Here is a 13,836-nt window from a genome sequence, read left to right as displayed (position 1 = left end):
TTCCAGCGATGCCCACATCCCATGAATGAATAATAAAAAAATGCTGAATGAGGGTTGCTGGTGCATTAGGCTATAGGTAACCTTGGTATTTGTTGCTGGGAGCACAGAGTACAAGATACATATCATTTGCTGGAGCCCGAGGTACTGATTTATCAGTTGAGGGGGCTAGTAGGTGATCAGCAGGTTTCCTGGATGTGTTTGACCCAAAGCCAAGAGACTTTATCGGGTCTGGAGTCAACATTGACAATTCCCAGGGCCACTCCCACCAGACTGTAAAGCACTGTGGCTGCTCCTCTGGAGAAACAGGTTATACCCAAGGATGGTGACGGATGAATCCAGGATGTTGACCAATAGATAGGATTCTGTGAATACGACTTTTAGGCTGCTGCTTGGCTCATCTCTAGAGCAGCTCTCCCAACCTAAGCACCCAGATGTTAGGCAGGTGGACTCTGCAGGGTGGACTGGTTTGAGATTTTCTTTAGTCCTGATATGAAGCCTTGGTTGTTGCAAATTTTCTTATTATTGAACTTTATAACGATTTTCTTACAAGTGAATGGCTCGCTAGGCCACTCCAGAGGGCATTAAGAGTCAACCACATATTTTGGGATTGGAGTCACATGTATGTCAGACAATAGGGCTGGCAGGCTCCCTTCTCTGAAGGACATTAGTGAAACATTTAGGTTCTGGCAATCTGGCAGCTTTCATGGTCATTTTTCTGGTGCTAGCCCACAAATTACCATATTTACTAAATTCAAGTTCACAACTTATGATTTGAACTCATGACCTCTGGGATGCTCATCAATTCCATGAGCATGAGGCTGCCATACCCGTTTTAGTATACTACTAACCAGCGAGAGAGAGGGGGCTTACAAACAGGAAATTGTGACAAGTTCCATGAATTACTAGTCTTGCTGCTTTAAAGATGCATCCATAAAAGAAAAAATGTCTCTCCCAAATACAGTCTTCTGATTGTAAATCAGATCCAGGGGGTGGGGGAAGATTCTCCCAGAGCAGCTGCCATCACAGTTCACCACATCTGCTGCTTTTCTCAAGCTCCAATGGTCATAATTTTACAATTCTGCACCCTGCTTCAACCCCCATCCCTGCTATACTGGCTGCCCCACCCACCCTCTGCTGTGCTCCACTCCTGCTCCTTCTGCTCCACTCCCCAGCCCAACACACACGGTGCTCTGCTTTCCAGCTTGGAATAGGCCCACACTAAAACATACAGCTGCACACCAGACCCCAGATTAAGCATGAGCAATACCACAGGTGATCAGTTAGTACATTTTATAATTAAATTTAATAAATATGTTATTCTGTGAGATCATCTTGTTTCTGGATGTGGTGCAGGGCACTACGCCATACGAAAGCAATAACTGTCTTGTTTACTTTTTTTTCCTATTCAGAGTAGTTATCTGTTCATCAAAAATGAATTGTTACAGATATCCAAAACTTTAAAAACATTTGTAAATCAGACCAAGAATACCAGTTTGTTCAACTGTGTAAGAACAAAGAAATCTAAAAACAGATTAGATTCGACCTAGATCACTTTACTGAGAGATGCAGGACCATTCGCTGGGTACTTGACCAAGTCTGAATGTGAAATATGGGACTGTTCACTTTGCCCTACAATTAAGGTTACTGTAGGGCACTCCAGAATAACCCAAAAGGAAAAAAATAACTAATCTGTTGTTGCTCTGCATATCTGGTAGGTCAACCCAAATCAAACAGGTGTCAAAGTTTTCAATGATGATGAAAAATTACCTAGGAAAGTTCCATCTGAAAAACTGCATTCAAAACATTGTGGTAATTCTGCAGCTGTGAACAATTCTGGATTACTTCCAGAGTTTTTCTGAATGCTTCCTTTGAAAACATTTGCTGCTTTTCCAGCTCAACCTTAACGAACATACTAGCATTTCTTTAATAAAATTAGTTACGTACAATCAATTTCTATTGAATACCTTATGAACAGCCTTATTCAAAGAGGCATTCTGTAAAGCAATAGAAAAAAAGTAAACAAAAACAGTTTAGTCATTGCTTTCACGTGGCATAGTGCCCTGCACCACATCCAAAAACAAGATGATCTCACAGAGTAAGAAAACAAAAATCAAATATCAGATGTAGGTGTTTTGTGGGTTGTTGAGCTGAGTAGGAGGTTCGCAGCAACAACCCACACTTTCTTTCCCAGTTATTTTATCTGTGGTTTCTTTAAATGTCCCACTAACTGCATATCTCAACACCTGCACATTTTTTTCTTCCTTCTCCCTCACTCCCCCCCCCACAAATACGCACACGCATGTGCATCCTCCAACCAGCTCAGCTGGTATCAACCTCCACACCCACTCCTCCTTTCCACAAAACCACTGCTGCTTTTTCTAAAAAAAAAATCTTAAGACAAGATTTGCACCTAATAGAGAATTTGTTCTAGTAAATGCCTGGTTGTTTACTTTCAGTTAGTATGAATAGCCTATGGCAGAGAATTTGATACTTGTGGGAAACAAGATAAAATTAGCTCATTGAATTGAAGCATTATGTTGAAAGTGCATTCTAGGAGGTTTGTTTCCAAATATAAATGTACATTCATATGACACAGTATAAAATCTTCAATATTAACAGCCAGATTACTATTGGGTATTCTTTAATAGTGAATAACGTGGTAAAATGCAAGCATTTAATAAAGTGTTCCCCAAAGATGCTCAAAGCTTTTGACACTGCCTTAAGCACACTGCAGACTGTGCATCACATTCAGAAGTGAACTCAGTGCAGATTATGCGATAGTCCATTTAACTCAATACAGAATATTAAGTATAGAATGAGATGACTGTGATGGAAGTAGAGCTCAATCTTGCTTCTACAGGTTGCTCAAACCATAAAATCTCAATAGGGCAGCTTTTCTTCTCTGGGTGCCTGATCAGGCGCACTGTATCGGAGATGCACTGTAGCCATGAAGTCTGGGGAACTCCAGGCACCTTGGGCTTGCATCTAAAAAAATGGGAGTATCTATAAACATAGCTGCAGGCATTTCTGGTCTATAACTGCATATTGAAACTCCTGGCTGCTGCTGGAGACCGGAAGCTAGAAGGTCTCGAGTTGCATCAAAACTCCCTGCGGATTTCCTAAAAAGTAATTTTTGACTTTCCCATTTTTGTCTTCAGCCTGCCTCAAGCACCTCCGCAAACCTTCTGGTCAGCAGAGGCTCGGGGCAGACTATAGTGCCAGGTTTTTAATGAGTGGGTTGCCATCAAAATGAGGTGAGAGGCTGGGCACACCCCATCCCACCTCATTATACAAGTTCTTTATCTTCTATGAAATTTTAGATGGGCCAATATATTATGAATCTAAATATGCTGTAAATTTAAAATTAAACCTCGCTACCTGTTTGAAAGAAATTCATGTGTTGGGAGCGAATTACATATTACACACATACTGTCTAGAGATGTATACATTTCTGTGGGGACTATATAGCCAGTCTCTCAGAGGGTAGGTATTAAATGCTTGAGAATTTCCCTCCTGGCTTTTAAATGTTGAAATCATGCAAAGCCAGCAAATGCATAAAGTTCATTAAAGGTTGTTCGCTGGAACCAGCTATTTGAGTTGAGTGTCAAAAGCAAACGTGAAACCTGTCAAGATTGAAAGGCTATAATTCACACTCTTTAACCTGAAAAGGAAAATTGATCGATAATAAATTGCCTGTCTAGGGAGAAGAACTGCTTTGACCTAGGGTGGCAAAAGCCTACGTGAAGAACTTGATGTACGTCAACATCACATTCTCCAAAAGATTCATAAAAGTACTAAGATTTTGAATACTTATTATTTTACCATTTAAAGTTATATGTAAGTCAAGCCTTGTATTGCAGACATTGTGTAAATAATGTGATCATTGGTTTTAGCCTGAACAGAAAGGATAAGAGTGCATGGTGTTTAACCCATGTTACAGCTCAGTAAAAGGATAATTGTTAATCCTGTGGCACACTACTCCCATTCATGGCACCAATATCATAGGAGATACGGGTCTGCCTCTGGAATCTGCATTTTCCTATGCACACAAATAAAGAGAGCTCGAATTGTATCTGCACCATTCAGCTCTGAATTTTCTCCTTCCACACGTCACAATTGATCATGTGCTCTATCCAATTTATTTGATTTCCCCGAAAGACGTTGAGAACTATAAAGTAAAACTCCAAGAAAATAAAGCTATGATAAATTTATTTATGGACACCCTCCTCCTAATGCAACTTTACTGAAACTCCAGCATCTCTTCATCTATAAATCTTTTGGTAGATAAAAATTACACCCCAAACCAAAAAAAAATTAATTCTGAAGTGTTTTCCAAAGATCTCACTAACAAGGGGAGGAAAGAAAAATCTTGTTTAAATGACAGATTGTAGTAACAATAAGTTTAATGCATTTGTTTACCTTTTAAGTGCTCACCCAGCCATTGGGTATGACTAAGTGACAGCAGCATGCTGTCTTAGTCACACACTCACACATGCATACGCAGCTGACTGTTCTAAAAATGTAAACAACTGTAGCAAACTTTTGTGTTACTTTACTCCCAAAATTGAAAACAGAATTGGAGACCAACAAAAGTTCTGCCAAGATTCTAATCTCAATAGCACCAAAGAAGAAAAAAAAGACATTGTGCTGGTAACTCAATTGGTCCCTTTTCAGAGTGGGGCTATGAACCCTGCAGACTACACCATAAGCAGCCAACCTAATTCAAAGAACATTGAATGCTTCAGATCTCATCTCTCTATGTCTCCAATAGTTTCAATGCCCCCTTCAGCCTGTTGGCTCTCAAGCACCATCTGCAACAAAATACTGTTCATGGCCAAATTAAGAACACTACTGTGCTTCTTCATACTTTATGCACACCTCTCCATGAAAAAAACACAAACCACCACATTTAATTCAACAATGTAAACATACTTTCTCCAGGTCCGTTTACTTTTTTTTACAAAAACCGTAAGTAATTTCAAATTTTTCCACTAGATGTATAAATAAAATACACTATGGCCAGTTTATTGTGAAAATCTCTTCACTCAGGAGACAGTTTTGGAGCTGGAAAGTTACTTGGTCAGCAGCTTCCTCACAGACAGAAGAGCATTCAAAACAGCTGGCAGTATGGCATCCTCTGCATACTATATTGGTGCATATCCTTTACTTACCTCCTTTGATCAATTTTTCCAACAGAGAACTAGGACAGTAAATACCAATTCATAAAATGTGAATTATATACTTGTAAATAACCCATCGTCTGGGCAGAATATCCTGCTCCACACCTATGCAAATTTTATACAAATATATTCTACCCAGGCTTTCCTAGATTTGTCCAGACTACATTTCCATGGAACAGGTCACAGGAAAATCTATTTATTCAAAACAAAAAGGCAAGGAAGCACATAAATTTGCAAACTTATATTTTGAATAAAGTGTAGACATTTCTTCACTCACTTGTACCTAAAATAAGATGTTAAATCTATACTACTGCTTTTAGTTTTTCTTTCAAATAGTGAAGAATGTCAGAGAACCATTCAGTGGTGTGCTTTTACTTATCACAAGATTTTTCTAAACTGAATTCCGTTTAAAAATATAAAAAAGGAAACATTGGATCAGAAATAACTTAGATCAAGGAATAATCAGATTTCTCCCCTCCCCTCCGAAAACAGTGGGCAACTTGCAATTCTATTCATGAAAAGGTAAAAATTTACAGGGCTGTGGGGAAAGGGCAGGGGAGTGGGGCTAATTGGCAGCTCGTTCAGAGAGCTGGCACAGGCAAGATGGACTGAATGGCCTCCTTCTGTACTGTATTATTCTATGATTCTGGCCCATTCCAAATAATTAAATAAAGCAGGAGACAGACACAGGGCAGATTTCTGCAATAAAGTCACCTGTCTACTGATTGTGTCCTAGTATTTTGATTTAATCAATCAGTAGGCAGGTGACTATATTGCAGAAATCTGCTCTGTTTTCTATTAAATCTACAAAAATTTGAATGGGGGGGATTCAAGAGAAAAAAATATAAATCTCAAGATGCTCTAGTTATAACAGCAGTCTGCTTAATCAGCAACATTCCTGTTGTATAAAACTGCCTCTTCACACCATCATATACACTGCACTGCAGCAACTCGCCAAGGCTTCTTCGACAGCACCTCCCAAACCCGCGACCTCTACCACCTAGAAGGACAAGAGCAGCAGGCACATGGGAACAACACCACCTGCACGTTCCCCTCCAAGTCACACACCATCCCGACTTGGAATATATCGCCGTTCCTTCATCGTCGCTGAGTCAAAATCCTGGAACTCCCTTCCTAACAGCACTGTGGGAGAACCGTCACCACACGGACTGCAGCGGTTCAAGAAGGCGGCTCACCACCACCTTCTCGAGGGCAATTAGGGATGGGCAATAAACGCTGGCCTCGCCAGCGACGCCCACATCCCGTGAACGAATTTAAAAAATACAAGATCCAACACTATATTGGGCCATAAATCCCAACATTCTTTACTATACTTTTTTCTGCACTCAAGATTTTAAAAAATAAATAAGCTTTTAATGTTATGAATTTTGTATATCTACATATTTCCAGTAAATAAAATAGAATACACAGTGGGTAACAATGATATTTGTTTACTCCACTTGTAGCTGTGTCACTTGTAGGTTATTAGATCTTCCTTATGAAATAAACAGCATTACTCAAGTCCTCATTGCACTCAATTGGACTACAAATGCAACTTGGGCTGATAACAGTTGGCTATAAAAGTATGGCATACATATTTAATATAATTATGTCACTGTGCTACAACCTTTAAATTGTCACACAAACACACCCTGATTTTGCTGCAAGGGCTGTGAAACCACCTTCTTAGTGGAGTCCTCTAATGGAATGTTCTCATGGCCAAAACATTGCCAATACTTCAGCTAAAAGCTCAAAAAGACTAAACATAAAAACAGTTATCATTTTCTTCTTGTGGATCATCCCACTTATTCCTAAATGACAATCTGTAACTTTACATTTTTATTTCTGTTGTATGTAATAATGCCTGTTGATTATCCTTGTTCAGCGGATTTGCAACAATCATTCAACACTCAAGTATGAGCAGTCTAACAAGATCACTTGATGAAACTGTACACACTGTAGGTAGTATTAAGTGGTTGCCACCAAGCAATGGCTTAGATAGAATTTACCACACCATTCCACCACTATCCACAGTAAAATTAATGATGAGGTTAAACATAGGAAGGCACTGTGGTTTGCAAAACAAATATTTACCTGTACACAAACTTAGAAAGTTTTAAAATATTTTTCTTCTAAGTAAAAATTTTGGCTACTGAAATGTTCCAAAGGAACTGATGTACTCTTACTGGATGCAATTGTCAACTTAAAATCAACACAAAAAAACTGAAGACACACTCAATCTGGTCAATTCATAATGTACACAACTAATACATATATGCAAGTTTTCCATGGTTTATTTGATTGTTCTGCTTGGATATCTTCCAGTAAAGGTGGGCCGTAATTGGAAAAGGCTTGACCTGATGTCTTTCCTTCATCCCATGCCAAAAATATAAAATTCCAGGAAATTCTATTGTCCTAATCTGAGTATCAGTTTTTGATCCCTAATCTTTAGACTATTAAGATATACTGCAAAAGCAATACTTAAAAGAGTAATTCAAACATAAATCAAGTAAACAATTTTAAACTTTGTTAAATTTAATATAGTCCTGTTCACAAATCTTTTGCCAAGATCCTGGAGTAAAACAGCAATTTTACAATAGGATGTGAGTAAAACAATTCACATACTGACATTTTTCTTTTAAAAAAAGGAAATTGTTTAAAAAAAACCTCAGGTAAGTACCTATCTGAAAATTTTTAGTCACACTAACATAATTGCTATCCAAGCTTAGATTTACCACAGTCAATATCTGTGGCACAGAAAGTTGCTGCATTAACTCAATGGGTCTTGAAATGCCATGGATCTTGAAGCTATGATCATTGTTGCACCATCAAAGGAGATGCAGAGAGCGCAGAGACAAGGGAGGGAATGGATTTGCATAGAGAGAGAAGTAGACAGATATCACCGACTACTATCACATAATTAGCGGCTGGCTCAAACATTGACTAGGTAAAAGCATGGCCGCTTGTCTGCCCTTGGAATTGGGGACTGGTAACATGGCAAGTAGATGGGGGGGGGAGGGGGGGTGATAGAAGACTTTCGTGCACAAGATTATTAGGTTCAATAAGTGGCAATGCCTCAATCCTGTTCTACTTCTATATCCCCTCACTCCCTGAAATTATGGGATCAGTGTACATATCCTAGTACTCTGCTGTAAAGCACTAATCAACACACACACACACACACACACACACACACTTGATAGTTGCTGTTTAATAATAGTTTTATTCCCTCTTTCAAGTAAAAGGAAGTCACAATACAAACCATGTAAAACAACTGAAAGTAATGGTACTGGCTGACTATGCTTGTAAGAAAAAAAAATCAGACAGCTTTTGTATTCATATAGGATCTGTGCAATGGTGCCTTGATGCTTGTAGTTCTTTCAGATGATCAAGCACTCAAGTCAGCAATACAGAGAAACTATGAGAATAAAACAGCTGGCCAACTCTTTTCCCTTATAAAACTTAACAAGGGAGCATCAGTGTTGTCTATGGCCTTGATTGTGGCTTTGTTCATTTGAAAACATTACTTTAAGAAGACGTGTTTCCTACATTAAACGGTGACTACACCTCAAAAGTAGTTCATTGGCTGTAAAGCACTTTGGGACATCCTTAAGTCGTGAAAGGCGCTATATAAATGCAAGTTTTTCTTTCTAACACACAGTCCCCTTACCAATTATTCACTCAAACTGGAGGCCAATTCCAACTAAATTTTAAAAAGGTGCTTACAATTATGTAAATATTTACACTTAGTATTTCAAGGCAGTTTTGCTGCACAAATTAAACTGAAGTTAAAGTTACTAAGGAAGTTCTCATTTGCAATTGTTAATGATGCAACCTTGAAACTGATCATCCATAATTGCTTTCTAAGATTTAACTGAAAGATTAATTATTGAAATCAAACATGCTAAAAGTCCAATATCCTGATATATCGTAACTACAACAACTGAATTGACTCATCAGAATTTTACCTTGAATTCATCCTTGGTAATACACTATGGTCTGATAATACATAAACAAGATATTTTGCAGAAAGATCTGGTGTGGACAGATGTCTAGACGTGGGAGGGAGAGGGCTCAAAGATTTACACGAGGGTGGACAATAATCCCCCAAAGCACATATGTTGCATTTGTTGTTGAGCAGAGTAATACCCAGAACCAGACATAATGCTGGCTTAACAGTAAATACAAGTGATTAAAATGAAGTCAATAGAAATATTAAACAGTGTTTTGTTCACATTTTTACAATTAGATTTTACAGCATTCAGACTGTTTGAAAACAGTTCTTAGTTTCTTTGTATGGCTACTTTTGGGGCAAAATATGGTTTAAATTTTACTGATTAGACTGTTGACTATTAATTTTAACAGTTAATGCACTCTGAAAATCTACTGATTTAAAATCAAGAGATCACAAGTGTTTCCTGGACAACATTCAAGAAATTTAAAGAGACAGGAGTGATTCTGCTACAGTTTCATTTCAAAGATTAATACATTCAGATTATTAAATTGCATCATTTTTAATTTCTAAGCAAACTTTAAAAATGTATTCCCATTAAGGACCAACATAAATTTTAAGATGTCCTGGCTTATTAAACAGATTGAGAGAGAGAGAGAGAGAGAGAGAGAAATTTATTGCAGTAATATTCTAGTGCACTCACAAAAGATTTCACTGACAAAAGATTCAGATATTGTGTCAATTGTTGATAACTTTACACAAAGCTACTCATTTACTGTAATCACTTAAAAACCATCATCCAGGCTATCCCACAGATGCTAAGTTATAGGTCAGCCAAAATCCTAACACGATTCTTGGAATGTGAACTGTTCTGTCAGTCTCTGTTGTATCACAACAGACCAAACTTATACATATAATGAATGAAGTCATCACTCCAACTTTCACCCAATGTGCGAAAAGTGGGTTGTAATATATCTTGCACGTGGAATATCTGGCTGCTATTGGTTTGGAGTGACACACTATAATTTATACTTTTATAAATAAATAAATACATACTAGAAAAGCTATCAACATAAACAGTAGAGGAATGTTTGTTTAGACAAATAGGAATGCATTCTATAGCTTTTGAAAGTTTTTACAATAAAACAAAATTGGTGGGGATGGATGACAATGGTCCATGTCCTTTCAATGCAAACTGAAGAAACAACATAGACTAAAGATCCAATAGAAATATTTATTTTTTGAACAAGCCAGCAGACAACAATGTCATGCAATAAGAAAAAAATGCATTTATGTAGACATACAAACAAATAAAAATAGATACAACCACATGGCTTCGCAGACATTTACAAAACCACACACAGGTGGATGGTGAAAGTAAAAAAAAAGTGGTCAGGCAAACGATACGTAGGTGAATGTAAAGGCAGCACTCATATGTAGTAGGTAGATATATATATGTAGGTGATGTAAGTGGGCAGGAAGGGAAACTGAGGGGCAAACATTTTAGTGAGTAGGTAGGTGGGTGGGTGGGTGAGTAGGTAGGTGGGTGGGTGGGTTAGGTGGGTGGGTGGGTAGGTAGGTGGGTGGGTGGGTGAGTAGGTAGGTAGGTGGGTGGGTGGGTAGGTGATACAAGTGGGCAGCAAACTGACCGCCACACACATTTATTTGCAGGTAGGGGAAAAGTCGTGCAGATGATGCAAGTGGGCAGGCAGACAGAGACAGAGACAGAAAGTCAAGACTGACTTCCTCGCAAACACACACACAGGTGGGTGGATCGGTGCTGGTCACTTTTACCTACCCAGTCTCCGTTGGCGCGGATCCAGTCGGTGAGGCTGCTATCCAGGTAAGCGGTCATCCAGGCGGCGATGTTGTCGACAAGCGATGCCATGTCCCTCCTCTTGACGCTCTCCACACACAGGGTGCCCCCGAACACGAAGAAAGCCACGACCCGGCCCCAGTTGACTCCGTCGCGGAACAGCTCCTCGGCCACTGCCTCGAAGCGCCCGTGGGCAGTGTCCGGCTCGAAGCGCATCTGCAACGCGATGCCGGCGAACTCCTGCTGGTATTGGCGCTCGAAGCTGTCGCCCACCTCCCTCAGGACACGGTGCGCTTTCTCGGCGGCGGCGGAGGCAGCCCGGGGGCGGCGGTGGGTGCTGCTGCTCCCGCTGCCGGGGGTCGGGGAGCCGCCAGCAGAGTCTAGCGGCTCCTCCCACACATAACCCTGCCGGGAGAGTCGGTAATACAGGTAATGACAAACCAACTCACGGCTGCTGTAAGACATGCTCGACCCAAGGGAAGGAGAGGGGGGGATAAGATGCAAATTCAAATAAAATGTTAAAATCCTATTTCAAAACCAACAGCAGCACATCCTTGGAACCGCCTTCGAAATCCACTTTATTGGGAAGTAGCTGTTTTCTCTCTCAGGTGATTGTTTTAAAAAGGAATAATGTGTCAGCTTGGCTACTTTCCGTCTCTTCGATCTTATTTAAATGTATTTTACTCCTCCAAACATGCTCCTTTTTTTAAAATTAGGGGGTTTTCAATTTTCTCCCAAATAAAATTCTCTCTCGTTTAAAAACTGTTTGCTCCTGATTTTTTTTTGTTTGTTTTAATTGCACCTTCCTCTGCTGGAGTAATAAATTCTGCCTCGGTTAGTTGCAAATTGTTCTTCTGGTTTTAAACACACATTGTCTCAAAACATTTACTGTCTGAATTTGTGACACTATCTCCGCAGCAATAAAACTGAGCCCGGTAGAGATGGTTGAGATTTCCAGCTCCCTCCGCTGAAGGAAAGAGGAATTGGGGGTTTTTTTTTCTCTTCCCCTCGTTGCTGGGGTTTTCCTGCCTGATTTCAGCCGCCCTCCTCCTAAAACCTGACGTGTATTTGTAGCAGGAGCCGAGGGGAAGAGGGACCTGGTGCAAGTCTCTCTCTGACAGTCACTCAGTGAGCGCTAATCCCAGCTGTCGGGGTTCCTCTTAGGGGAGGTGGGGAGGGAAGCGGCTGCCTGCTCCCCTCACTGAGCGGCTGGAGGTCCGGGTCCGGGTCCGGGTCCGGGTCCAGGTCCCCTCGATATTATCACGGGGCGTTAGTTTGCAAAGCAACGCCAATGCAGCCGGGGGGGGAGCTCAGGTACTCCCCAACCCCCCGAGCTTTTATTTTCGTTTCCTAAATCCTCTGCAAAAACGCGGATCACTGCCCACCCCCCGACTCCTGAAAATCCGGAAGAGAAGGTGTGTCCTGTGGATCCCAGTCACTTACAGAGCGGGCTGCAGACAGACAGAGAGAGGAGCCGCTGAATTACACCCGCCTCTCCTCTCCTCTCCTCCGCACGAACTCGACTCGACCCAGACCGCCGCCTCACCCTTCTCGAGTTTGTGCACAAATCTCTCTCATTTTCGCTCTCTACACCTCATTTTCTTCTTCAGAAGGCACGTAATTTCCTGTACGTCATCCTGCTGCTGCAGCATGTTCATTCACTAAAACATTTCTTTCAGTGAAAGAGTGGGAGGCGCCAAAACGCGCGGCCACATCGGTCCGACCCCGCTCTTTTCTTCTTGGTAGAGGACGCCGTCGAATCGCATCGTGCATTGCCGAAGCTTAATCGTCCTGATGAGCGAGTTAAGAGTTGGAAAGAAAGGAAAAGGACATGTGTGTAATTCACAATTTCATCAATGCTTTCGGGGGCGGGGCGGTCTGTAGAGAAGAATAGCGCAAGAAAATTGCATTCTCGATGATTACAAGCCAACTGTGAGTTACAAGGCTCCCCTTCATTGCAAGGACGCTGGTGTAAACTGCAAAAGGAAAGCTCCGGTGGTTTATGAACATTGTCAGCGGACTTCCCTAAACTCATTGATGTATATATGCGAACTGTATTTTTAAAAATAGTTTAATACTTTTCTTACCATTTCTTACTATTAGCCAACGGGGTTGTTGGAAACAGTTGCACAGAAGACGGTATAATATGGATGAAAGAGCAATAAAAGTGGAAGACAGTGAGCCTAAAGGTTCAGTTCTATATCAACGTTGTCATTATTATAGTGACAGTAAATAATCTATTCCGTATAAGTATAGAGGATAGGTACAAGAGGTAGGGGTTACAAGGTTAATCCAATCAGATAGTATAAATCACTTGAGTGGGTTCCTGACACCTGAACCCAGAGACATCAGTTCTACAATCCATGTTACCACTCAGTCAGCTGGGTGACAGAATCTGTATCATTCTCTCTGTACATTAAAAGCCTTGGCTCGTCTACGTGATTACGTAGTGTGGTGTCCCTTGGACCAATCAGATTGCCGTAATAGACAGCAGCCCCAGGACCATTGCCCATTCACCAATCACATCCCACAACTTTGGCCAATTAGATGACAGAGGAGCAGCCACCCATCAGCAGGGAGAGGGAAAAATCTAATTCATGCAAATCCACGATCAAATGCGCCTGAGGTCAACTTCTAAAAAGATTCTTGGAATGTAAACTGTTCTGCCAGTCTCTGTTGCATCACATCATGCTGACCACATACAAACAAACAACAGACCAAACTTGTATATATAATGAATGAGGTTATCACGCCAAGGTTTCACGCTGTGCTCCCATGAGGTCAACTTGTTACATTTATTTTTATTTGGTCCTAATTTATCGGCTCATGCATTATTTACTATGTATTGTACTCAGGATAACGCACTTAGCCTATGGGTACAAGGCAGC

The 13,836-nt window shown here is 40.6% G+C and overlaps 1 protein-coding gene across 1 annotated transcript in view; it reads right to left on the bottom strand.

The window, feature by feature from the left end:
* bcl2b (BCL2 apoptosis regulator b) overlaps positions 1-12,670 on the bottom strand; it is a 130,279-nt gene extending 117,609 nt beyond the window's left edge. The window contains exon 1 of the mRNA XM_068001949.1: positions 10,931-12,670. Within this exon, the coding sequence (XP_067858050.1) occupies positions 10,931-11,413 (483 nt within the window). The 5' untranslated portion in view covers positions 11,414-12,670. The remainder of the gene's footprint in view (positions 1-10,930) is intronic.
* Between the last annotated feature and the right edge of the window lie 1,166 nt (positions 12,671-13,836).

Source organism: Heptranchias perlo, chromosome 2 (genome assembly GCF_035084215.1).
Source record: "Heptranchias perlo isolate sHepPer1 chromosome 2, sHepPer1.hap1, whole genome shotgun sequence".
In the NCBI taxonomy this organism is placed as follows: domain Eukaryota; kingdom Metazoa; phylum Chordata; class Chondrichthyes; order Hexanchiformes; family Hexanchidae; genus Heptranchias; species Heptranchias perlo.
The sequence above is the reverse complement of the archived record's forward strand: the minus strand, read 5'-3'. Positions and strand labels throughout refer to the sequence as shown.